The sequence below is a fragment of the Anabas testudineus genome, chromosome 4 (genome assembly GCF_900324465.2).
Source record: "Anabas testudineus chromosome 4, fAnaTes1.2, whole genome shotgun sequence".
Taxonomy (NCBI): Eukaryota; Metazoa; Chordata; class Actinopteri; order Anabantiformes; family Anabantidae; genus Anabas; species Anabas testudineus.
The window spans coordinates 24,711,753-24,739,500 of NC_046613.1; the positions used below are offsets into that span (position 1 = coordinate 24,711,753).

Sequence of the window (27,748 nt, forward strand, 5' to 3'; positions counted from 1 at the left end):
TGGAGACCAAACCCGAGCTAGAAGGAGAGTTAACTGTGAATGTGCCATGTGGCCAGAAACTCTACTACAGATCTAATCCTTAGGTTGCTCCGTGTGTAGCTGCAGTTTGTCAGTTTCAGTTTCTCTACAAGGAGCAGGTTGTTCCTGTGACTCTATTGTTTTTTTTCCTATAATTGGTGAAGTGGCCCTTTAAATATATTCTGCTGATGCTGAACTCACACATGTTAATGAGCCTCATAGAACTGGTCTGAAGAGGTTCTTGTTCTCCTCATTATTACTTTCTGCAGAATGTTGCTCCGGATATTTTGGTTCCTTGTTACTTTAGGAAAATCCCCAACAGAAACATTCACTGCGTCATTTGCACAGTAAAAAGCTTCCACGGCACAGAGTCATCCTCCAGCAGCAGTTTAATTTACCACTTTACTGCTCACAGGTGTGTGAATCCCAGGTACTTTACAGAGGCTCAGCCAATCAGAACGGGAGCATCTGGACCGTTGAGTCAGGCGGTGGAAAAGAAAGTGAAATGAGCTTCTTCAGAGACCGTCACTCAGACGGCGTTGAAAATCCCTTTGGAGCTATATCAGACATGATTTTCTCCCAACTGATGATCTGGGGGAATTTCTGTGGTTTCAGATCAGTTGAAAATGAAAGAAAAGAAGGGAGAGAGATAAAAGGAGTCACTCTTCTGAAACAGGCATCCAAAGAAAACTGGTATTAGTTTAAAATAATGGACACGTTCAAATGTTCAAATGCTTCTAAATGAAAAAGAAACACACTCACTGGTCAAATTAGCCAGATGATGGGTCACAAGTAGAAATTATTTTAATGGGTCACAAGCCAAACATGTGGGGAACCTCTGTTTTAGACCAGTCCCTCCAACCAGCAGATAAATATAGTGCAGAAATAACAGAAGAGCTCCCACTGAACCGAGCAGAGAAACAGTAGAACGGTTCTGAAAATCAATCAGGTGCTGCTTCCCTTCACTACTGGAGCTGCACTGCAGAGGTGGTGGAGGTGAGGGGATGAAGGAACGGAGGGGGCCGAATGGCAGAGGTGATGTGGTGGGCTGTGTTCAGATGGCAGGAGTCGACTCTGCTCCAAGCTGCCATAGACATCCCAGAGCTTCCAGCCTCATGATCTGGGAAAAGAACACTTGATGCCATCAAAGAGACGCAGATTGAATCCAGATGTGCCTCTCTCGTTCTTTCCATGTATTTAATGAAGGCACAGGGATAGAGTAGACTTTTTCATCATTAGCCCCCCCCCTCCTGCCTACAAGTCCATTCTGGTGCCAGCTAGGGCAAAGAAAAAAGAAAAGAAAAGGCCTCCCCGTGTCTCAGACTCTCTGTCTTCTCCTGCAGGGGCCCTGTTCTTTGTGCAGACCTCAATGTGAACGTGGCCTGTTTCACTCCGGCTGCTACAGTTTGTCTGTGAGGAACACGCCAATCTGAGAGTATGAGTAGAAATCAGCATCAGGATGACAACATTTACACCTGGATCCATCAAAGTAGTTTGAGTAGAATCTGGAAAAGCAGCCAAATCACACGGGATGTTCAAATCAAATGTAGAGTCATCACTCACTGTAGAACACAGAGGCTGCAAATGTTTGAGGTTCTCAGTAAAGTCAAATCATCACAGTGTGAGATGAGAAGTGTTTGTAGACTCGTCTCTGTCTTTGGGAACAACTGTCAACTCAGATGGAGAAAACGTTGTTTACACAGCTCAGATTCACAGATCAGTCTCAGAGGAATCCGACACGCCCTCAGTTTGGATAAGGAAAAACTCCGTGGGGGCGCTGAAGGCCCAGTGGTCCAAGATGGAGACCACATAACCAAACATCCCTACTGTCCTTCCAACTTGGACCGGGGCCTTCACTGTGTACGCTGCAGCACTGCAGACTGTGGAACAAAGACGGAGCGAGAAGGGATCGTAATTTTAAACCTGTCAGGTTTAAAAAACCTGTCAGGTTTAAAATCACCTTTATGATTATTAAATCACGTTCAGCTTAAATTCAGGATAAACACGTGCAGGAATTATAAAGATGAAAAGACGGCTCTTTGTAAATCAAACCGTGGAGTTCAAAAATCTAACAGAGCTAAAAAGGTGCTTTTATGCTGTTCTGTTATTTTTTGCATCATTAAAACATCATTTTCAGTCAACATTGTCATAATTCTGATCTGTATTTACCAGTATTCATGGTTTAAATCTCACACGCTGACCTTTTTCAGTCTGATACTGTTCTAAACTGTACGAGCAAAAAACAGGAGTGATCATAAATTTATGCAGAGCTTCACTAAATTAGTTTTGCGACTTGGAAATGGATCTTGATCACAGACTCATGAAACTCCAGACTCTAACTCATGTCAGGAGTAAAAGCCTGAACAGGGATAATTAGGGGCTGCACTGGTTTGTAGTCTGGTCCAGCTCGGGGGAGGCGGTGGGTGGCAACTGAACAGTGGAGCCACGGAAACCTGCTGACCCTCCGAGGTGAAGGGTAAAAGTTAACGAGGACCAGTAGTGAGATCTTACAGCAAATCTACAGACACGGAGGAAGTGCAGCGTTGCCCCGTCTGTTTAACTTCATTAATCCCTGAAAACATACTAAGTTTTAGTCAGAGAACGAGGCTGCGACCTGTGACCCGGCTCAAGTCGGATCTTTAAGTGAGAAACATTTTTTAATTTATGACTTTATTATTAAAGATGAGACATTAAACAAGTGAAGACAATGGTGTGAGGGACAAATCAGTAGAGAAGTAATAAGAGACTTTTTCCTATTGTGATTTCTTGATGATTTCATGTCTGTGATAAAAGAAGGATCATGATACACATACACACATGTACATTATGTATTTATTTCACTTTTTACTTGATCTAAATGTCCTGAACTATTTCCAACAACTACTCAAGATTGAAAGATTTTACGTTTCCCAAATATTTAAATCCAATTTCTAAAGTGACAAACAGTTGAAGACCATCTGGAAACTGGGCTGAGAGAAGCTGAGGTCTCTCAAACCCTTCGGATAAGAGGCCTAAAGAAAAGCTGCACTGCTGTTACATTACAATGACACTTGCTTGTTGATGCCTCCACATCATTAATGCTGTTGTTGAATTTCTGTGGTGCCACTGAATTCTTCCTCCACCAGTCCTGTCAGTCCCAACACGCATTTAAATCCAAGTTCCCACTTGGTCTTAATGTGTTTTCTTTCTCTGCTGATTCTGTTTTAGCTCAGTCCCTCTGTGCTGTTCAGTCGTGGCCCCGGGCTGAGGACGATGACGACGGTCCCGCCGCTGTCCACTGACCTCTGGTGCTGATTGGAGTAGCGCCTTGGCCCCTGTCCTGTTTTATTTCCCTAATTAGGAGTAAATGGCCTCCTTGTTGACTCTTTACATCCTGTGCAGGGAACCACATGTTGCAGACACGCTCCCCCTGCGCTGCGCCTGATTGCAGCGGCTGCACCGGGACCGAGCTGCAAACGTCTCACAAACACGGAGCTGATTACAGTTTCAGGGGAGGCTGTGAGGGGACGAGGAGCCAGCACTGGGGCCTTGTAATGCAGACTGAAGTTTAGACATCTGCAGAGAGGTTCTCCTGAACATGTAAAAGTGCACTGATTAGATTTGATTGTTTTTATTTTAATTCTGATAAAATCTGTTGCACACACACACACACACACACTCACACACACATATATACATATACTATATATATAATATATACATTATATATATATATTATGTTATATATAAATATTTCACAGACTGTGGAATATTAGCCACGGATTTCTTAAGGCCCATGTTAAAATGCTAACATTTGCTGAACTGTACTTTGATGCAGTTAATCTGAATTTATCATCATGTACATTTTACATATTTTCTCTTACAATTAAAACAATTCACTAATTCTTTCATTGAAATGAAACATAACCTCTGACTGCGTCGACGCAGCCTAAAACTAAACCACAGCCTAAAACTAAACCACAGCCTAAAACTAAACCACAGCGACACTGTGAGACTTGAACAACAATCAAATATTAGTATCTGATTTAAAACTGATATAAAACTCTTGGTATTCAGAGAAGAGTCGAGGATCAAACGCTGTTAGAATAAAAGTCTGAGCTGGATCCGCGTCAGTCAGCTGAGAGGAACCTGCTGCTCCAGAGGAGAACTGTGTCTGATGTGATGTGAAAAGTGACTGGAGCTGTCAGATGGATGTGGTGGAACCCCCCCACTCCAGTAGTGATGAAGTGCATCCTGGTGGCTGTGCCCCCTCGTCCTCTTGTTGTGCTGTTGCTGCTCTGTTGGAACTGTAAACGCTCTGTGGTGTTCAGACATAAAACAGCAAATCTGCTCCTGATTAAAACAACACGGAGAGTTTACAGAGCAAGTGGCCGTGTGAAATTAATCCAGCCGCACTGATCCTCTTTATTACACCACCCCAACACCACCCTCCGACTGTTTAACACCGCAGCCAGTGACTGATCCCGGGATAAATAAATCATTCATTAGTGGTTTCGTTGTTTCTGTGTTTCACTTTACATTTGAATCATTTTCCTTCTATTTCTATTTATTGTTTCCTGTGTTTTATTAAATTACTTTTCTTTTTCAGAGCAACATGGAGCTATTTATAAATTATTTGTCTGAAGGATTATTTGTCTATATATATATATATATATATATATATATATTACAGAGACACATTCTGTGTGCAGCCTTCTTCTCTTCAACAGTGAAGCTGAGTTCTAATAAGATTCGGTTCTTTTCTTGCTTCAAACCTTTGCAGGCCTCTAACAGAGGAACACAGGGCTCCACCATAAACATCCATCCACTTCTATTTAGTGTGGAGCTGAAGCTCGACGCGTCCAGATGGTCTCAGGAGGAGTTCGCTTCTTTTTCGGAGACTCGGGTTTCTCGGCTTTTCTCGACCTGTCGGGGGACAGCAGCGCCACATAAATCCCACTTTACTTTAGAAACCCTGCGCTCTCTGAAGTCTCACACACACACACACACACACACACACACACACACACCGGTGGACATGTGTTTTTAACGGGGACGCGTGTTCTCGGTCTGATCCAAACCTCCGGATCCCGATCTTCTCGGGTTTTCTCGTCCTAATCAAGCGCACATTTCTGTTTTTAAGGAGCCCCTGAGGATTTCTCTCACAGGACCGAGACAATTTTTACTGTTCCTATTTCAAACTGAGGCCGTGAAGCGGATCATGAAGATCCTCAGATACTTGATTTAATTCATCTGAATATGAAACTGACTGCATTTAAAAGTCAACTCAACACATCAGAGGTAATTAGTACTTCAACACATGGCCCTTTAAATAAAGCTGTTATTAACAGATAAATCTAATGAATTAATTCAAACTGTATTTTACTGTTGCTGCCAACACGGAGCTAATTTCTAATTAGAATAAAAATAAAGTTTGTAACAGATGGGCCTCAAGCAAGTTCACAAATGAATAGAGTTAGTTAAAAATCGAAATTGTATGAAAATGTTTCACATGAAGGTTTTGTTTAAAAAGAAAATGAATGAGGCGGGTTGGGTAAAAATAAAAGTATTAAAGTAATTAAATTACAGTGAAACACAATTAGACTCAAATGACTTGACTAGAGTCTAATACATGGAGTGGAGTAAAAAGTCCATTTCCCTCTGTAACACAGAATAAAATCCAATTTCAAGATGGAAGAAACATAATTAATTACATTTCACCAGTGATTTTGTTTTATAGTGATGTTCACAACGAGTGGAAAGGACCCACTAAAAACCACTTCGTTTAATTATCTTCATTACTTTGAGCTGAAATCTTCAAACACTGACCTTGGAGTTTCTGCAGGGACAGACGGACCGTGGTCACTCTCCCTCTCAGAGCTTCCACCTCCCAACTAATTTAAAAAGCTGCTTTTACGGCCTCTCCTTCAGACGGCCAGATGTGACCGGAGTGCTGTAAAATCTTAGAGCGGTTTACAGAAACACTTACTGCACTTTAAAAATGACTTGAAAAAGCGATGGGAGTCCCAAAGTGCTTTCCTCCATGTAAATTCCTTCCAGGACCACAGGCTTGCGACCTGCAGACAACTCATTATCTAAACACTAAAACAAAGTGAGAACAGAAAGCACAAGGAAATCTGCTTTTTTTTTTTTAAGGTTTATTTTAGTAAAATATCCTTCAGCAGTTTTTATCTAAATATGACCTTTTTAAATATTCACCCCACTTTAAATAACCTCTTACATGTTTTATTCATCTGTGTCACAACATTCAGACTAATCAATCAGACTTTGGTCAGGCCCATATTTACAGAGTTTAACATGAGATTATTGTCACATATTATTTTCCACACATTGTTCCATGTGCTGCGATGGAAAGCAAACTGCAGAAACACATGCAGGCTGAAGCATCCGTACATACGTTAACAGATATCGTCTTACCATCCAGGAGGCCCGCTGCTCCTCAGCTGCACTGACAAGACCAGAATTAGCTTTGTGAAACACAAGCCCAGCACCAGCTAACATGTTCGTTCATCTACAACACACAGGACAGGAGGGTTCGTGTTTAGAATAGAAACGGATTAACGCTCAGCTCCGTCAGCATGAAACGGATATTTTCTTCCAGGAAGTAAACAGTACCCATCTTTTATTCTTGCCACAAAGAGACAACAATCAAAACCAGTGGCCTGTTGAATTCAACCTTTGCTCACAGAGATAATTCAGATATGATGTAAAACCACATGTTTGGAAGAACAGTTCTTTTTTTTAGGAAGCGCACACATAAGAACGGACAGATTGAGGATAATAGCTGCAAGATAATTTTCTGATTTACAGTTTTCAGCAGCTGAACATGATTCCATCTGATCCTGCAGGTACAAATACAGCGAGTGCTGGGTACCATTTGGAAATGATTCATATTAGTGTCAATGAAGTATTCAACACAGCTCTCTACAAAGTCTTTTAACATTTAGTACAAGAAGCCCAAATTCTCATATGTTAAATGCTTCAATACAAGCGGTTGTGGATGAACTGTGTCTGAATAACATACAGTCTAAACGAGGCGTAGTTACGATTTTAGAGAGACATCAGGTTTCTAAATCTAACCAGACACTGATTTTAGCATTTTGGAATAATTCAACTCTGTCTTATGAAAATAAAGTAAATGTAAATACACACTAACAACTAAAGGCTTGTTTCCACTGCAGAGTTTTTCCTGGGGACCAGGAACCTGGTATAGAACCTCTGATGAACTTAGTTCCAATACCTGCATTTCCACAATGGAACTAGGGTCTAAATTTAGGTTGGTCCCAGGTCAGGCCGTAGTACGGACCAGGAACTATCTGGGCAGGGCCTTCAGTGCTGAACATTACGGATTGGTCAAATACTGCACAGCATTTAATACACTCCAGATTTTTAAAAACCTGCTGCACATGTAAAAAGCAGCCGAGTGTAGAGCTTTTAATAATGTGATTAGTCTTGTCCAGGCTTGAGCCCTGCTGTGGAAATGCACATGACAATTTCCTTGAGGACATCCACCCTAGGGAAGGTTCCTGTTCTTTAGTTCCTGGGAAGACATTTCAAAAGAAACATAATGTCATATGCTCTATATTTTTGACAGCCCCAGACTAAGTTTAAGACTGCGTTAGTGTTTTAAAGTGAAAAAAAAAAAAGTATGTGAACCTTTTGGAATTTCCTATTTTTCTGCATTAATTTGTCACAAAATGTGATCTGATCTTCATTTAAGTCAAGATTATTAACAAATAATAAAATAATATAGTGCTATTAGAAAAAGTATGTTATTAACTACCTTGGAATTAATAACTAGCTAATTCATTGCAAGCTGGCCAGGCCTGGGTGCAGCAAAGCAGGTCCAAATCATGATGTTTCCTCCACCATACATACGACTAGGGTGATGTTTTCATGATGTTATGCAGTGACATTTTTATACCAGATGTAGTCCTGTGTGTTCTTTCCAAATAATTCAATCTAGTTTCATCAGTCCACTAAATATTTTGCCAATACTGCTGTGGAGGGTCAATGTGCTCTTTGGCAAACTTCAGGGTGCAGCAATGTTCTTTTTAGACTTGGGTAAAGATCAGATCATATTTTCTGACAAATGAATGCAGAAAACCATAAAACTTCAAAGTGTTCACATATTTTTTCTTGCCACTGTATATTGATCCTACAGTGAAGGATAATGTGAAGATATTTTACAGAAGAAGTCACTCAGAGCATCAGGAGGCCACAGTCTCACTCTGAGGACCATTTTCTAGTGTTTCAGAAGCTTGTTCAATCTTTGGTGGTTCAATCATAAGTTTGTGTTCTTGCTGGACTTCACCTCCCATCTCCCCTTTTACAGTCTCTTCCTCTGTGGCTTTACAGTCTTTGGTTGATTGCACTGTTCCCTCCTGATTCTGCATAGAACCGTTTTCCTCTTTCCCATCTCGCTGCGCCTCCACACAACTTCTTTTCTTGTCCTCCTCCTCTTTCTCCTTCTGCCTCTCCAGCTCCTCCTCGGTCGCCTGAAGCTGCAGCTGCTGCATCAGCTCCTCCAGCTTGTGGGCTTTACGCAGCTCGTTCTGCTGGATGATGGCGCAGAGGTGCTCCGTCAGCTGCTCCTTTACCTCTGTCTTCTTGTGCAGGTCAAGCTTGGCCATCACATACTCTGCCTCTGCCTTCTCGTACCGCTTTCTATGGAAAATGTAAAGAAATAATGAGAGAAAATAAAAATTAAAAACAGCTCGTCACATATATTTTGTATTAAACAAACATATTTCTCAGTTTAACCATGAATAACTGCTTCTTTAGGAGTGGAGATGTTTCATTTCATTAACAAATGAAGCTGTAACAAATCCAAGTACTCCCGTCTGCATTGCATGACCGTTCATAAAAAGCACCAAGACCAAATATGCTTAATGTATATTAGGAAACCCATTCATCTGTTCATACCTGCTTTTTGTCAAAATGCAAACACTAATGACACAAATGACGTCAGAATCCTGCATGAATAACAACTTTATATAAGATCATACACATCCAATCAGGTTAGATGTTGTGCTGAAAGCATCAGAAAATTAACTCTTAGTAGTTTTGATAATAAATCATTGATAAAAACATTTATATATTCTGGTTTGACACGACTAATCAGACAAACAGGCAACACGGGTGGCTCCATTAGTACTTTCTCAACACTGATCTTCCTTTGCTACTAACATGCCTTAAAAACTGTCAGGCACCAAACGTTGGCAGCAAATGCCTGATCAGGATCATCTTTATCAATGTTTGATTCAATCATTTCTTAAATGTACCAGAAATGTACGAGAAAACAGCTTTACATATTTAAAAACAGTATCTGTATTAAAACTAAGATTGTGTGTTGGCACATGAACTGAATATTTTCAGAAACGGCCCCACTGAGGATACAAGTCCTCCCACGACGTCTGAACACAGAAACATTGTTTTAATTGTGAAGAACAGGAAACCACAAGCTGTTTGGAAACTGTGGCAATAAACCAAATGATGTCAAACATTTCTACAAGTTGAATTTCACCTTGGGGTTTTATGGTGTATCTCACTGTAAGCTCAACAACTGATTAAATCAACATAATCATAACAGAGTCCAGTGCAATGAGTACGTGAAGGTCAGGTCCTCTTCCCGTTATACAAACATCAGTGATGAGAAGTGTTCATGACATCGATCTAATCTCACTACACAACAGGCTGCAAAGAGGGATCCCAGATACAAGCACAAGGTCAGATATAGATTTACTGGATCACTGTGAGTAGGGACCACGGTTCAGCAACCGAAGGAATTAAGAATTGTCATAAGCACTGTCACTTCACAGCCAGGAGGGCCCCTATTTGAATCTACCAGCCGGCCGAGTGCCTTTCTGTGTGGACTTTTCCACGCTCTCTCCGTGCCTACTCGAGTTTCCTCCCGCTTCGTCCCACAGACTAAAGACATGTGTGTGTCGCTATATGTCAGATCTGTGATAGTCTAGCAACCTGTCTGCCTATCTTCCAGTGTCAGCTGGGATTGGCACCACAACTGTTAACAGAAAGAGAGGTTCAGTTAATGGTTGGATAGATAGTTATATTCATGTCTATTTAAGCTCTGTATGTTGAAGCAAAGCAGACCATCTAAAACATCTTAGTGGGACAGTGCTTGCTAAAAAAACTCAAAGTGTTGGAAACAGATGTGGATTAAAAGTGGGGGGGGGGGAGTTATGTGAGTACTGGAAACCATCTGCAGGGGGCAGTGTTTCTAGGGTTTAAAAGGGGAGGACTTACAGTAAATATACTATACATTGCATGGTACTTAATATTAGTTAGTAACACATGTGCTTTGCTTTGCAAAGCTAAAATGTCACAGCAGAGGCTGACAGGAGCAGATAGGTGTTTAGATTGGCTGGGCGTCTCCTCTCTCCACTACAGTACTCAGAAGAACGGCTTCTCACTCACAATAACGGCCATCTACCAGAGGTCACAGACATTTTCTACATAAAACACACCTTGTTTAATTTCTTAGTTCATCAAGGATAGGCTTTCTACCTTGCAGCGGTGTAGTCCCAGCTGGCCTGTTCTATCTTTCCTCTTAGGATGCCAATATCATTGGACACCATGTCATCGAGAGCCTGAAGCTCCTTCTGGATTCTCTTCAGCTTCACAGCTTCTGCTTGGGTCTGTTTGGACCTGTGGCAGAGTAAAGTATAACATACTGCGGTTACTTAAATTCTACTTAACATTCCTATGTATAATCATATCATCTTGCTCAGCACAGTACTAACCCATCCATACTTACTTCTCAGCAATGGTTTTTGCCAGCAGAGCTTTCTTGCGCTTATTCCTCTCTTCGATTACTTTTTGCTCTTGCTGCAGTTGCTCCAGACGTGTCTTTTCCCGCCTGTGATCAGACAGAAAGAAAAAATAAGACACCACGAAAGGTACAAGTACAACTAAACTTTGGCATTAACAAATAACATAGAGTCTCTTGTTATACATTTCTTTTTACAGTTACCCAGCAGTGGGTTACACCTTCTGATTGTATTTTTGTGTTGTAAATCAAACCAAACCTCTGTAATGTGTACGATAACAAACACATACTAACAGTTCCACCTCTTGTTTCTCCAGCTCTTTGACAGCCGGGGTCTCCTCCTCTGCAGCCACTTGATGACTGTCTGTCGGCTTCAGCACCCCGGGTCTCTGCGGCACCTCCTGTTTGACAGCCGGACCTCCTGCTGGTGCTGCAGCCTCCGGCGGTTTCTTCGTCGGCGGTTGTGTGAGTTGTTGTTCCGGTAGAAGACCAGGTGATCCGACACCTGCGTTTCTCTGCGCGGCTAGCTGAAGAGCCTTCTCCCGTTGTAGCTGCTGCCGACTCCGGTTTGCCGGAGGCGGTTTCCGACCTCGGGCAGCTGCACTGCACATTTCCGAGTCTGAAAAAGTGATGAGTTCGTGATTATTCCCAAATGTGTAAAATACATGTCTCAGAATAACTATCAAAGTTCATCTTAAGCAATAAAAACCCACACACAGTCAGAGTCTTACGTGTCTGGCTACCACTAGCAAAAGGAAACGCTAGCTACCTTTATGATGCATCCTCCGCAGCTCCTCGTCAGAAAAACCAGCCCAGGCGCTCATTTTACAGCTTCACACCTAAAATACTCCAAACGAGTCAGGAAAGACAATCCTTAGAGGAAGGGCTGTGTGTATTAACTCCAGATAATAATCATCATAAAGCTCAAAGTATTCAGACAAACTCTAAGAAGCCCCAGACACCGCCGCCATCTTTGTTTATTAATGCCACGTCAAGGACCCTTAAGAGCGGCGCAGTTACACATATCGCCTGACTAAAAACACACAGACATGGAATTTAAACCTCAAGATTTGGGTCTATTGTCGCTTCTTATATTGTTTTTAAAACAACTTACAAAATATATTTTACGCCAATTAAAGTATTATGAGCAAATGTGACTTTCTAGATGATAATACAGAAGGCATATTAATGGTAGACTAAATAAGTTCAGATTGTTGCTTTATGATTTTGATTATAGTTTGATTTAACTTAGCAATTAAAACAAAAATCATTCATTTCTTATAATAAAATTCACCCACATTTTAACTACAAGTTTGTGATCGTTAAAAACCATTTGCAACAAAGTGTGTTTATCATTTTTCATTCAGTTCCTATAAATCTATCATCTGCTGCCTCCTCTGTGTCTTTAAAGAGTTGCCTGTAGGTCAGAGGGGTCAGAGGTTAATTAAAGAACTGCTTCATGTGAAAGCAGCATGAAATTTAAGAGGCTGTTCTGCAAAGTGGAGAATTAGACACACCTGTTATCAAAGTGTGGCTTGTTTAATTTGTTGCTTGTTTTGTTGTATAAAGAATAAAATGACCTAGAATCATGTGGAACGTTAAAAAGGAAAAATAAAGAAGTTCAGTCACAACCGCATTTCATCTTCATTGCAACTGAGCAAATCTGGAAAGTATGTGATTTTATATTAGGTGTTCTAAATGTAAAGGTGGATAGATATGCACATCTGCCCACAAGCTGGGTAACAGTATTACCAGTGTTATCTTATTGTAAAATTTAAAATGATGTTGTTATAACACAGAATTATTATTTTCAACATTACATAATTGAATAGTTTTATCAAAATAAAATAAATAGGGAAGAATTCCTTTACCACGTCCCTGAGCCCAAGGTGGTGTCAGGGATTTTAGCTTGAAAAATACTTTAACAAACTTTTTTGCTCCCTTTGAGGAAATTGTTGTTGTGTAGTTAATTGTTAGTTGTGCCACCATACATGCGAATATGATGGAACTACTACAGGGTGGCCAGAAGGACCAGAGTCGCACTTCTGACCACTTCCAAACAAACATTTTTAAATCAATTAATCAGTTGTTTCAGGTCTAATCAACTGTGAAATTGTAGAGTTGCTGTCATTGTTGTTATGTGTTATATGTTTCTATGGTGTTGATGCCGCTTTAGGTATATGAGACAAGATCAATATAATGTATGATTTTGAATTGTTAAAAATACTTAATTAAATCATTTTTTAAATGCTCTTGTTTTTGCTGTGATCGTGCCATTCTAATTGAATTTACTGAACTAAATTGCATTTTTCTTACATACTGTAACTGTCAACCTTAGAAACAGGTTCCACCATTTATCACATGCTAGGGTTTTAACTTTGAAATGATGTCAGAGCTTCAATCTGACTTTTCCAGCTACCCAGAAAACCATAAAGTTCATTATTTCGTCATGTCATGTATATTTCTTGTGAATATCACCTATTAACTCATGCAAATTGACAGCAGGCGTATGGTGTCTGGTGAGTCAGTGGTGGAGGGGTCTGTGGACAGGAACTCAACTGATATTTTAGAACTTTGTAGAAAAGCAAAAGAATATGTTTTACTTTTATTGCTTTACTGTCATTCAGCACTCACCATCAGATTGTGCCTCTGTATTTCATCATTACCTTTGCTCTTGTTGGTGAAGGTGTACAGACATGAAGCGTTTCTTTTTAACCTTGGCACTGCTGAGTCAGAGCGATGCAAAAACAATGACCTCGGCTTGGCAACTAATAAAAACTGGCCTCCACATCTTTTTTGCATCTGGGGGCCAATTATGTGCGAGTTAAAAGGCGAAACACCTCAGGAGGGCGTAAATCGCCGGCAGAGTGGAGACAGGATCAGGCATGGAGGCCAGATGGCAGAAAGGGAACCACTATGGTTTCAGCTTGTGTTTTGCTGCCACGGCATCAGGCTGAGGATGGGACGTCCTTGGATCCCTGATTAGTGAGAGCCAGAGGGGACCACATGGCTCATTACTGAGATGATCTGTGGAGGCATATCGGGGTTATAGGTAGGGGAAGTGTATTAATCCCCTGTAGGACCTATTGTACTGATAATAGAGAAGGAGATTTTCATGATAAGCATGCTCAGTTCAGAAGTCCAACATGTTAGATCATCCACATGTGTCAAGGAGGATTTTCCACAAACTGGAGACAGTTCCTCAGTTCCACTGATCAAGTCACATTTAATTCTTTATTAGATTTAACAGGATTAATCAGCCAAGTAAGGTATTATGTGATTACTTCTTCAGTAACGAGCAGTTTAATGGACTCCAAGTTGGGTTTTGTGTTACTTATCAATTCCAGAAATGACACTTTGATGTTTTGTTAACTTGTTTATTATTTTAACTTGAGTTGGTTAAATTGAGGGTTTATGTCAGTTTGACTCTGAGTTGGCCGACCTGTCCAGTACACACCGAGCGAGTACTGGTCGGGAGCAGGATGAGCAGGATAGCCCCTACCAAAAGAGGAGAAAAGGGACTCCGAGGAATTCCAGAGTTAAATGTTGTGTGTTCTGCAACAGGCATGTGTAGAGTCAGGAGTCAGGAGTCAACTGGCTAAGCTTGTTTAATGCTGACGTGTCAAACCAGCAGCTGCATCATCAGTTAATCTGCTGCTTTAATAAAAGACACCTGATGGAGCTGCACTGAGGTAAGTAAAGTAAAGAGAAATAGAATGACTGATGAGTAATTAGTGATCCATTACTTTTCCAGTCAGTAATGTGTCACCACTTTGTGTTTAAAACACTGCATATTCTGGCACCAGGGTCATTGTTGGAGTGCTTCCTGTTCCACCTTCAGACCCCTCAGACCTGCTGCCCAGTTACTTTCCTCTGTTCCACGCACTCTGTTTCAATCAAAATGTGATCGAATCATTTGCCACTCTCCATTCATACTAAAAAAACTTTAAAAACTTGTTTAGCCTTTAGTTTTTTCTTCTTTCTTATAAAGAAGAATATTTTATTTATATTCTCATATCATGTATTTCTGTCTTGTTTCATTTGATCTGTCCAGTTATCGTGTAATTGCAATTATCACTTGCATAATCTCATATTTGTTATATCTGTAAAAGGAAGACGTTTTTTAATGTCTGACTTGAATAATAACTCTCATGGGTGTTGTAGTACTTCAACGTGTCTGCCAAAATCACAGACACAACAAGATTTCTCAAGGTTGAAATAATTAAACTCTGATTATGACATTATCTGGGAGAGACCTGTGTTGAGTAACGTTGAGGATACTGTTTCAAGAAAAACCTTGATGTGGGAATAAACTAAAGAATGAAGAGGAAAAACAGAACCAGCGACTTCACAACTCCACACCTCTGATTCCCACTTCTGACTAATTGTTCTTCGTAGCAGCACTGACTACTGTGGTATTTAAAGCCATGGGCCATACTAAACTGATTTTCCAGATGATATTAGAGGCCTACGAGCCTAAAATAAATCACTGGTATTGTTAATGACCAGTACTTTGACAGGGGATTTCCCATTCTGTAACAGAAATGAGATGTGGGCAGATACTTGCTTGTGGAGCTCCATGATTTAACACGTGCAGTAAGTGTGCACATGACCTTTGCCATCCAGCTGTGTCAGACTTAATAGAATAAAGACACGCAGGCCACGTTGCTTAAACCGGAAGTATTGTGAAAAATAAACAGCCAGTCTGCGGAGACGCGTATCAGAGAGTCAGAGCCTGAACAAAATTGTGGATGATTAGAGGTCAGGCCGTCTCCATGTCTCTGCGCTGGAAGCAGGAGGAGCTTCTAATTGCTGTTTAACAAATCTGTATGCACAGTCCACGCTGACCCCTTGGCCTTGCTGCCTTGTTCTGGCCGCCGCGTCTCCTCTCACCCTCGGCTGCTGCTCTGAATTTGTTCCTTAATTTCCATCCTTGACCTCTCGTCCTGCCATCTGTAGCCGGTATGCAGCACTACACAGCAGCCTGACATCATGGCCACAGTTTCCTTTTATCTCATTCTCTTCACCTACAGCGTGTCTCTCAGTTTCTCTGAAGCTTTCTCCTGTTCCTATTATCTCTAATACAGAAAGTCTTACTTTGATCTCCTGCCTCTCAGCTGGTTTCTCTTTGTAGACTTCATCAGGATGATCCTTGATGATTTTAAGCTTTTGCACCTTGAATTTCCTGTAAATCTTTTTCTTTTTTTATATTCACATAATGACTCCTGTTCTAGCTCTTATGTTATTATGAACCATAGGGACATGGACAGGAGTTAATTTCATTAATGTCTAAAAACCATATATTACTATTTAGAGTTTGACTTTGGGATACTGAATAAACTTTTAAATGCATTTTTGTGGTTTGAATTAAAGTTTGCTGGGAAAAAATACTGTACCTGTACCTGAGAGAAACATGTGTAGATTTACACAAACACACATATTATCGCTTTCACACAACTGTCAAGATACAGTGTAACCTTAAAATCTTTCTTACAGTAATAAAGAGTCAATAAGAAAAGGCTTATCGTTGCTAAAATGACAGCTTTGCAGTTTACCTGCATGACAAAAGATTTTTAGAATAAAACTGCACCTAAATTAAAATTCATAAAATCCTTGAAATGACGTGAAGAAGTTGTGACGTGTTTTTGTGACGTGTCTCTGCAGCAGTAACAACCTCAGCTCTGTACAGCTGATCAGTCTCTCACATGACAAAATAATTGTTTTATTTCTTCTCACTTCTTCTCGATCTCTAGGTCTGTTTTTAAAATCAAACTTGATTTAAAAAAACCTTTAACTGTGTGTTTGAACAGTTTTTTGGGTTGATGGTTTAAAATGTGAACAAAAGATATAATCGCTCAAACCTTCCGTTTAAGGCCACCAAACCTTTCTCATTTCCATTTCCTTCAGACTTGGCTCTCAGTCTGGGTCATGCCAACTTTAAGCCAAGTCCTCTTAATGTTCTTGGAGAGTGTCCCTGTCCATCTGAACAGAGGTCTGTGCTCCAGACTCTGAGCAGTCCCACCTGTAAGGAAGAGAAACACGACCAAACAATGCCTCCCTGTCTCACCTGCCTACTAGCTCTATTTCCCCTGGCAGCCAGGGCAGCGGGCCTTTTTGACCCACCGGTGAGCTCTTTGGACCTCATTCAGGCATTTCAGCTGTGAGACATATAGACGTTTGGGCTCGTCCCAGGAGAAGAGCTGCAGCTGCAGTCCCAGCAGCGAGCAGGGTGGACAGGTGAAAGTCAGGAGTGGAGTCGGCCTGTCAGTTTGCGTTGAGATGAAATATACACGCAGTTTGAAAAGACAGAAGCAGAGAGAGGAGGGCAACAGAGAGCAAAAGACATGAGAGTAGCACTGGAAGTAGAGGTATCGGAGCCGCCCCTCAGCACACTAACCCCTGATCCATCACAGTCCTCCAACAAAATGCAAACATGAACTGTTTGCATTTCTGTCATCTTACTGAATCAAAAGTTTTTTTGTGTACTATAAACTGCAAATTAGTTTTTAAAGGATGTACCTGCACCCAGGTTAGGTTTTCATGATACAGAAATGTTGTTATTACAAAACTGTAAATGACAAGTTTCACTGGTTATTTTAAACATAGTCTCTGATCTTGCAGTAGAATGACTACAGAGTGATTAAATTGTTTTATGGTTGTGTGTAGACACGTACTGTACTTGGTTAAGGTGAGAGAAAAATGGTGGTCTGGTCACTTCAGATACAACTCAATTATTAAACTTTAAACAAAATCACAACATTTCTCTAACCTTACCTCAAGTGTGTTTTTACCATCATGCCAACAGGAGGTGTACAAATTCTTAAAAATTTACATTTGTTAATCTAAACAGATCAGAACATCAGAACATCAGAACATCATCCACATAGAATAACATTTCCTACAAAAAGATAATTGTATTTTTAGATGAGATGTTCTCTCAGAAAATGTCGACTCTACTCTATATTTTGTAAACTGTATTTTATTCTTCCACAGTTTTCTGGAGTGCAGTCTGCAGTGATCAGGCCCGACATAGAGCTCCGAAAGGTTTGTGTGTTTCCTGATATGTGTATTTCATGAAAATGATGGGGAGCTGATACATGCTGGTTAGTTGCTGAACAGGGGCCTGTTTTAACTCTGGATTGACCCTGGCTGAACCGGTCTTCACAGAATCAGAAAGTTTGGGACTTTTTAAACAGACAATCACACAGGATGACAACTGATTCATCAGGCTTCAAGCTTTGCCCAAAAATCCCCATAAAAAGAGCCCGATCGAAGTCTCAGAGAAGCTCATTAGGAAGGAAAATGTGGTCCTGCACACCAGAGCTCAAATAAAGATACAGCTGTCTCCGGCATGGCCTCCAACGATTTGGCCGTTGAATCAGATTCTTAATCAAATTATTTTTAGCTATGGCACATTTAATCCGCTGTTGTTTTATTCATTAGCCGTTCCACGAATTTACTGTGGCTCTGGCGGCCTCGCCGTCTCTCATCTCAACCATTTCCCAGAGTGTAACACACACACATCTGGACCCAATCAAGGAGGGAGAGATGGAGAGAATGCCTATTAGCAGTCTCTGGCATAGGTACACCGTGAACAGCAGTGCCCTATCTCCCCCAGAGTTTCTGGTAGTTTTGTGCTGTGTACGAAGTCTCTCTCAGCTCGTTGCCACGCCCTTATCTGATTTCATTATAAGGAGAACAGGAGTCATGGATTTGAAATTTGGTTTTGGCAGTGCTGAAGGTAAGGAGCCCCTGCTGACGGCAGAGAATAGAGATTTATGGCTCCGAAATGCAGAGGCTCAGCTGAAGCTGCGCTGCAGTGAGTTAATCACATTAAATCCAAGTATGTGTCGTGTTTGTGGGTACGCAAAGCAATAATGAGTCATTGTTCCAAACAAAAAAAGCTGTGATAATTAGACTAATTTATGGCCCTCCCTTGTTAGGCCTTTTTATGTTCTTCATAAACAATTACATAAAACTGATTTGATTATTTTCAAAATCAACTTTTATTAGGATAACTGGATGGGAGATATAAAACAACACAACTGTGGGGTGAAACAAGAGGTCGTGCACTCTGAAGAGAACCCTGAATAGATGAATGCAAAGGATTCCTGTAAACAAGCTTTTATTAAAATAGAAGCCAGTTGGTGAAACGTCTCTGATGCTGTTTTGTCTTTAAACCATCTGTTGTGATTCGAAACAGTTTGGGTCTTGTTTGGTTTTCTCCAACACAGAATCAGCAGGGTGGAATCGTTTGAAAGAAATGATTAAGAGACATCGTGAACTGAGTCCAAAGAATGAAAGATTTGATGGTGATGAACTCTCAACCCCAAACACCACCGTGACCAAAACCACAACCACCAACACACATATTTCATTCCCTAACCCTAATGGACAAAATGTCCTCCCCTTCCCAAAGTGTCCCACATACCAAAATGTTTTCCTTTTCCAAAACGGCCTCACTTTTTCTAAAAATATCTGTATTTTCCAAAATAACTTTCACAACCTGCCCAAGCGTCTTTCTACTGTCCCACATTTTCCAAAAGAATCCTCACCTTCCCAAAATCCCTCCACTTCTCTGAAACTGGGCTGCACTTCTCTTCTGCTCTTTCCACCTTTCACAGTTTTCCATAACTTATCCAAAAATGTCTTCCCATATTGGAAATGTTCATTCTGTCCTAACAGTAACTCATTAAATGCATTTCATAAAATGCACTTAATCTACAAAAAGTAAGATTAAAGATTTTCTTTAGTTCTTTTTCATCATTCATTCTTCTCTTTAATTTAAACACAACCTTTACATAAATTACAAATAGACTCTCTAGACTGTGCCTAAACGCCACGTTGTTGTTTTTCTTCAGCTAAATAATAGTTTTTCATTAGAAGTAATTTGATTGCAGTACAGTACTTCTTCTACAGTTGTCTACTTGTAAGTAAAGTATTTTTCTTGTTAATAGTGTATTTTACCCCGTCTTCTGCCTCGACTACTTGCTAAACCAAAACCAGAAAAGGGTATTTGAGGAGATGGTACAATGAATATGGTCCCAGACATTAACACACACTCACACACATGCTGATCAAGATATCCTCCCACAAACACACAGTTAATCAGAACCAGGGACCGAGTCGCAGAGCTTTTCCCCTCAGAAACCACCTCCATATTTTGTGGGCCTGATTCTAAACATCTCGGTGCATTTTGCTCTGGGTGACAGATTCCTGAGCTGCATCATCAAACCACAACAGGCCAGCTGATCTTGGAGGACTGGGAACACGGTGGTCTGATACCATGGGAACCAGTTACAGATCAGGAACATTTGCACAAAAAGACACCAAAACAAACAGGGGACAGCCAACGGCGTAGGAACATGGCATTCTCTGTATTTACTGTACGAGTGGAAATGTCACTAGTGGGATTATCACCTAACAGGCAGGTGTACGTATTGTTTCTTGAAACTAGTCAGTGAGTTGAAAAGGATTGAGTCAGTCTTTGGTTCAGATGTATTGTGCAAAGAGGAGAAGCAGCAACAGGATTAACCCAGGTTGTTTTTTACTTACGTGTATCGAGTACTTTTGGCAGCTGAAATAGTGAAGAGTCGGTGTAATAAAAAAAAAAAAAAAGACTGGAGACTCAGTTATTTAATTATGTAGACAGTTCACAGGACGTAATGAAGGAATAGTCCGGTGCACCTTTAAGTCACAGGTAGGTGTAAGTAATATGGATAACATCTTTTATTACTGAATATTTCTCTATGTTTGTTATTTCATACCTTTTATGAAATCTTGTTTTTAGAACCAGGAGGGAACGAATTCTTCATATTCGTCCTTCCTGAGAGAGGGATCCCCCCTCGGTCTCTCTTTCTCCAACACATCGCTGCTCACTGATTTGACATCTGTTTGGTTCTTCCTGATACGTCGACCCACCAGCCCTCTGCTCACAGTTTCCATATGACAAGTGATTGATTTAAGCAAATGTTATCCCACTGTCCTGTCTCACCCAGGGAAAAGCTGCAGTCACATAAAACAGTTCAGTCAGATCACGAGGTTGACTTCATTTATCTGTATCTTATATATTCTTTATCTGTTTTATTGGCTTCATCGGGACATGTTGTGCACTGGTCTCACATTGTTCTGTTTCCATATGAACTGATCCTGATGCTGATCCCTGTGAAACAGCCATTCAGCAGACAAGCAGAACAGACAGCCGAGTAATTTGATTTCTGCCGTTTGTTTATCTAATTTGAGTTACAGCCTCATAAATGTATCTACTGTCGCCACCACAGCAGTTTTTCTTAACGCCCGTCTAAATTTATTCATGAAATGAGGCGCTTGAATGTGCGGCCAAGCTCTTTCATCAGAGCGTTTGTTGGTGTTGATCATTTCTCAAAGAGCTTCTCCCTCGCTCTGTCTGTCTCTGTCTGTTGGTGACATGATTACCACGGCACCACATCAGAGCCACAGCGCTGTTATATGGCCCACATTCAACATAAACATGAGGGGTTGCTAAGAGGGAGGCTGGCAGGGCAGCCCGGTGGTGCCCACTTTTCTTTCCTATTACCATCCACTTCATCAGGAACCTCAGTCTTACACAACACGTTGCTTTCCACCACAGAGCTACATAGTCCTCACTTATTATTTCCTGTACTGTATGTCAATCAAATACTCACAAGTTAACATTTCTTCAGTCCAGTGAATCCTGACAGTGTCGGGCTGATCCTGGTTTTATCTTGGTGCAACAACACAGGAGTGTTTACTGCCAACATGAACTGAGCTGACTCCATCGCATGCTTTCACTCACGAGGGTTTATTCACACTAATTCAGATACACTGAAAGACGTCTTTAATGCGTCACATTTTTTTCTGTTCAACCTCTGCATTTTGTTTTCTGCCAAACAACTGAAAAACTTCCACCAGCATCTGGTACAAACATGGCACATTGTTCGCCTCGGCCTCTCAGCAGGATGAAGCTTTGTTCTGTCTCCTCCGAACTTTTTAGTTTTTTATTTCAGCCAATCACACAATACAGGTGTTGTCAATAATTCCTGACAATTCTATCAAAAAGACTCAGGTTTTTCCATCTCATGTGATCATTTTAATCCAAGTCCCAAAGTCTGAGTCATCATCTCAATGGGGATTTGTCAACCAACGACATTTTCCTCTTCTCTGTCTTCTCTGACTGCTTTCAGTGGTATATTCTGGTGTTTACAGTGTGAATTCTCTGAGCTAACGTGCACACGCTGGCACTGTATTCCTGCAAATAAATAAATAAAACCTGGGTTCTTCTGCAAAACGGCAACTCTCAGTGCGACAAGAACACACTCTTACATTCCTGACAGATTAGTTCGCAAAGTGAACGGTTTAATTCTGTTTACTTGGCAACCATCGAGACCGAGGACAAAATCTTTGTTGTAAACTCATATTTCACTGGGTTATAAACTGCTGTGTTTCGACGGCTGATAAATCCTCAAACTCAGGGATGAAGCCAAAATGGATTTTATTCATCCAACCAGTACCTGAAGGACAGTTGTTTTTTTCAGGCTGCGTTCAAACCGAGTCTGAGAAAAATGGTTCAACGAAACTGACTGTTGGAAGGAGACCGAACACGAACCTTGGTCTCACACACTTTTACTGTGCAATGCCACATGTCAGTATAACGAGGATGTCATCTTAACATAACGGCGGAGAAAGTGATTTATTCAATTTGACCCCACGTCGTTTTTCAAAAAGCTCATTTTCAAGAACCAGAGGTGTTGATGTCTCAGCAGTTCGTGGCCTTATTTGTGTGCTGTTGTGCTTTTTTTTCTCTTTTACACCTTTAAACATTACTTCTCCTCTCTCAGCCTCTTTTCTCTCATCGCACAGATCCCCTGGAGCCCCATTAAAAAAGCATGTGTTTGTAATTACATCTCTGCAGCCACCAGTGACATAGAGGTGCCCTGGCTCAGAATCACTGGCAGCCGCTACCTCTGTCTTAGTGTTGGTGCCCCCTCCCGGCCCTCAGCACCCCTCCACACCATCCTCTGTGCCCAAAATAGTTTAATGAGGAGGCTTTTTAATGCCTTTATTATAGCAGAAACTGGCACCATGCGCTGAAGCCTAATGCCACTCGGCCCCCTCCTCAGCTCACTAACTAACCACCAGAGGTAAATGCTGTGTGAGTGCTCTGCCCTCAGGATTGGGCAAAATTTAAAGTCTGTGTTGCCATTTTGTTTTTAATATGCTAACCTTTAACCACAAAATCCTGCATGCACCTACTTCTCTTTACATTTAGCTTGAAAGCCAAAATGCATTCATGCACAAACACACTCAGCTGTGCAATCAGGCATCCTCAGGGGCCGTGATTTACTACCAGGGACTATTTTATTAATTTAATTACACATTTACAATCATTCTTCTCAGAGGAAAACAGCAAGAAAAGTGCTGCCTGTGTTTTTTTGCAGAGGCAGCCAATCTTGTTTTATTTTATGACCGAGAGAGAAAGATGTAGTTTTATTTTACGAGTAGCCTCAAGGTTTCCTTAATGTGTCAGAAACACAAAGGGTGTGTCCTGTAAAGCAGAGATCTTTAATGCTCATTTTGTTTGTTTGGTTTCTTCTCTTTAAATTTCCATCAGCCAGACAAGGGAAACGATCACTCACTGTAAAAATAATAGGGAAGAGTTTGTCTTTTTCCTATTTATGTCCGTCAAAATTAAACTGCTTTAGAGACAATGCCCGGCTTTCACAGTGAACTGGCTGAGGATGTGCTGTGTCGTTATTTTTTAAACTGCAGATCAAAACAGGTCATTAGTCTGCGTCAGTCGATCTCCCACATGACAGGAATAAAAATGAGCTGTCGTTTGTGTGGGTCACAGCAGGATGAGAGATGAACTTTGTAAGTTTCATCCCTGAAGGGGGGAAAAGTCTGCTGCATCATCGCTGCACCAGGATGTGAGCTGCATGAAAAACCATCAAGTAACACGGCAACCGTGGCCAATGGAACAATTTCAAACAAGGGTTCATTTAGTTTTGTGTAAGAGTTGCTGATTAGGTGATTGTGTGGTCAGTCCCACAGTAGGTGTAGGAACGGTCAGCCCTTAGAGATGCTAAAAGACTTGATGAAGTTTTGTGTGAGAGGGTGTGCAAATGAAACGAGGCCCTGTTCTCACCAAGTAATCTGACAAAAACAAGTCCCGTTTTGTTGACTTGAATTTTCAGAAACACTACTGTGCTTCCTCGGAGCTCTGAACTTGCTGCACATTTCCCTAAACATTGCCATTCCAAAGCACTCAAGTCACATTAACACATATGGATATTACAACAGGGTTTGACAGTTGAAAGTTGAAATTGTTCAGACACTAAAGTCTTTCATGTGAAACAATGTTAGTGAACTTGTGGTGTACACTTGTCCTGAAGGCGTGCTGTCTCCCTTGTGTTGTAATCTCAACCGAAGAACATACAGTACCAACCCTCGATACTCCACCAAGTCGTGACCTTGAGTTGCGACTGCACTGGGCGTATCACACCAATCATCTCATCACCTTTCTCTACGTGGACCGCTCATTTGCAAGCAGAGATCTGTCGTTAGCATGTGGCCGTCAGCTCTCAGGGAGGTTCGTCTGCGGTGGAAAACATCAGTCAGCCGCCAGCCTCTGACAGAACTCATTACTCACGTTACCGGCTGACGATGGCAAGGAGCCTCAGCTTCAAGTCAAGACATCCAGCATCGCCTGTTATTTGGTCCCTTTAAGTGCTGAGGCAGAACACACACAGCCGGGGCTAAACACAGTCAGCGTAGCCACCAGGAATGTGTTTTTGCCTTATTTCTGTTGACGTGTAAGAGCAGCGAAGGAGAAGCATCTGTCTTCGTTTTCCTTGAAACTGGATATATGCAGAACAAGCCTTAATGCTGTCATTACACATACAGTCGTATTGCTGCAAATCAAATCCATGGACATGGAATTGGTAATAGATAAGGCTGACAATCACCGTGTGTGTCTGCAGAAGTGAGCACGGATTCAGAACGGAGGCAGAAGCACAAAAATCAGAAGCAGCCACGTGTTGGGTTCAGCTCGACGCCCCGTGGTCACACAAGAGAGACACCTGTGAGCGGCACTTGGGCATCAGAGGAACACTAAGGCAAACCAGACTGGTCTATCCACAGGTGTTCAGGCCAGTGAGAAGGGCACTGTCGGGGCATTTGAGCCAGTTAATGCAGTACTGATTAAAATGGGTGTATCTGTACCAACCAACAAGAAGGACACTTGGTCAGTGGGACAAACAGAAGAGCCCCAAATCACATAGCATATAGTGCAATAGTCAAGTGGGTCACTTTGGCCAACCAAGGAGCTATCACGAGTGGCCAGGGGGATACTTTAACTAACCACACGAGCAGGGGCATTTCTTCATGAGTGTCTTCTATAAGCTGTATTTACTGTTACCCACAAAAAGCACAAGTTCTCCAGGACTGAAGTAATTATGACGCCAAGCTACGACACCTGTTAACATTCACGTCTGTTACTGTGCGTGAGTATGGCTTGAATTATGGTGAAAGTCTCAGTGCCTCTGTTGCCGAGTTTTGTACAACAAGTTGACTAACCTCTGGCCTGCAGAAGGCAGATTATTACAAGAATCTATCTTAATGAAAACAGACACACACACATTAAGCCATCACAGGAAGAATGACTTGCAACGGAGATTACAGCAACCTCTGTGACTCAAACGTGTGATATGGTTTATGAGGACGAGGGAAAACAAAAACACATGGATCCACTTTGATTTTATAAATGGAGGATTTGTTGGCTTAACGGTGTCCAAGGTCATGACTCGTACACACACACACACACACACACATCCTCTGAACCCATAATCTGATCTGAATCCCATTTGTGCCATAAACAATTTATGATTGCACACACAGACATTTCTAATTCAGTGTGAGAGTAAGTATAGATTAGTATTTGTGTGTGTGTGTGTGTGTGTGTGTGTGTGAGGGGGGTGGCGGCTCCAAATTAGACTGTAATTGAAAACAAATCCTCATAGTAGTTTTTTCAAGCTGTAATGACGTTAAGTCATTATTTGCCTCCAGTCCGTCAATCAGAGTGAGGAATCGTGTGAGACCGAGACATGTGAGTCGCTGCCCTGTGCCGAGGCTGCTCCTCTGTCATGGGAGAATAAAGCCAGCATCGCACCTCATCCATCTAACAGCTGGACAACTGCCACACACACACACACACACACACACACACACACACACACACACACACACACACACACACACACACATATCCATACATATACGCACTCACACAGGACCAGCTCTGGCCCTTCTGGGGCCTTCAGCAAAACTTGAATTAAACTTTAACAGCATGTGTTTGTTACAGTAGTTTTCTTCCAGAAACCATCAAGAAACATATGAATTCATAATCTAAAAATACTAGTTCCTATTTTGTTTTTACAGATTCCCTAAATTTATTATCCAAAATGTGTCACAGCATTCATCTTCACATCTGGCAGACTGTAGGATGTCAGTCAAATATTAATCCTAATGTCGACTTTATGAAGTCGAGTACTTAGAAGTAAGTATTTCTTTTCCATTGCTCCCAGTGGATCAACCTATTTCAAAGGTTTCATTTAATTAAGCTCCTGTTGTCTTCTCCAGAAACAGTCCTGCCCCTAACAGTGTCCACATTTCATTGATATACTAACCTATCCATCTGATGTGCAGCAGTGCTTCCTAGTTGCTCGCCCTGTTGTCTTTCTGTTGCATGATAGCTGATTTTAAAACCATGCAAAGTGGTAATGTGATGCATTACCACTTTGCAGGGTTTTAAAATCACTGGTAGGAAATATTCTCCTCACCACATCTCCTCTGTGGTGGTGGATTCTCTACCCTGTCAGAACCCTGGCGCAGTGCATCTTCATGAGAAACCTACAATGTCTGGCAACGTCGCAAAGCACAGCAATGCCCCCTTATTTCAGTGGAACAAAAGCTTTGGGCTGTCAAGAAGCACCCATCTGGAACCAGAGAGAGGGGTTTCATTGTTCTCTTTCCCCCCACCTCTCTTCCACGACCCCATCTTCCTGTTGTGCTGCCTTGGCGGCGAGAAGGGGATTTTTATTTTGGTTTCTCTGCTGGAGGTCAAAGTTCTCTGGGATGTGGAATCAGAGGAGATGTTGCCATGTACCCCTCCTCCCCCCTTGCTTTTCAACCCCTTCCCAGCAGCCCCTCTGGGATAGAGAGCAGCACATTTCATCTTCCATGAGAAACGGCAGAGATCTGCACAGTTGAGGTGGCGCAGAGTTTAGTGATCACAGCGCACAGAGGACTGCAAGCACGCTATCCCACATATGATGCATATGCAAGCATGCGAGCGAGCACATGTGCTGCTGCAGATGATTTCACACACACACACACACACACTTAGATGTTGCTCAATTCTCACTGTTTATTCTTTTACAACCTGGTGTTGTGGTGTTTTGGCCATTATTTGAACACAGAGAAGAATTTACGAGTCAATTCCAACCCTGTTACATGAAGCCCGGATCAGAACATGACTGTTCACATAGCGATACATAGCATTTGTAAACTGGGTGAGTACATGATCAGCTGAATTTACTATTTACACTAATTTGGGGTAATATTCTTAAAGGTGTTTTAAGTCTTAATCAGTGGTTTATTCGGTATAATTGTGTTAAATTGGACTTTTATCATGTGACACAGTGGCCATTATAAAGCTGAGCTGCTGTGTAGAATCTTTTCATAACATATAAGAAAAATGGACAAAACCACCAAAAAAGACCCAAATTTTAAAATAACGTAATTTTTCCTTAAATCTCTGGGTGTATGTAATGGAACTCTTTAGGGGCCCCAGTAAATTACATCATTATGTTAACCAAGTTGTCTGGGGGGGGGGGGCCTCGAGACCTTTTTTCTCCAAACACAATCAGAAGAACATTCATCACA

The 27,748-nt window shown here is 41.4% G+C and overlaps 1 protein-coding gene across 1 annotated transcript; it reads right to left on the reverse strand.

Moving 5' to 3' along the window:
• Positions 1-8,092: 8,092 nt before the first annotated feature.
• gorab (golgin, rab6-interacting) lies at positions 8,093-11,781 on the reverse strand. The gene is made up of 5 exons (XM_026344336.1): positions 11,577-11,781; positions 11,102-11,426; positions 10,796-10,897; positions 10,546-10,686; positions 8,093-8,685 (listed from the first exon to the last, which is right to left on the reverse strand). The coding sequence occupies exons 1-5, from the start codon at positions 11,629-11,631 to the stop codon at positions 8,229-8,231; spliced, it is 1,080 nt and encodes a 359-aa protein (XP_026200121.1). The 5' UTR covers positions 11,632-11,781; the 3' UTR covers positions 8,093-8,228.
• Positions 11,782-27,748: the final 15,967 nt, after the last annotated feature.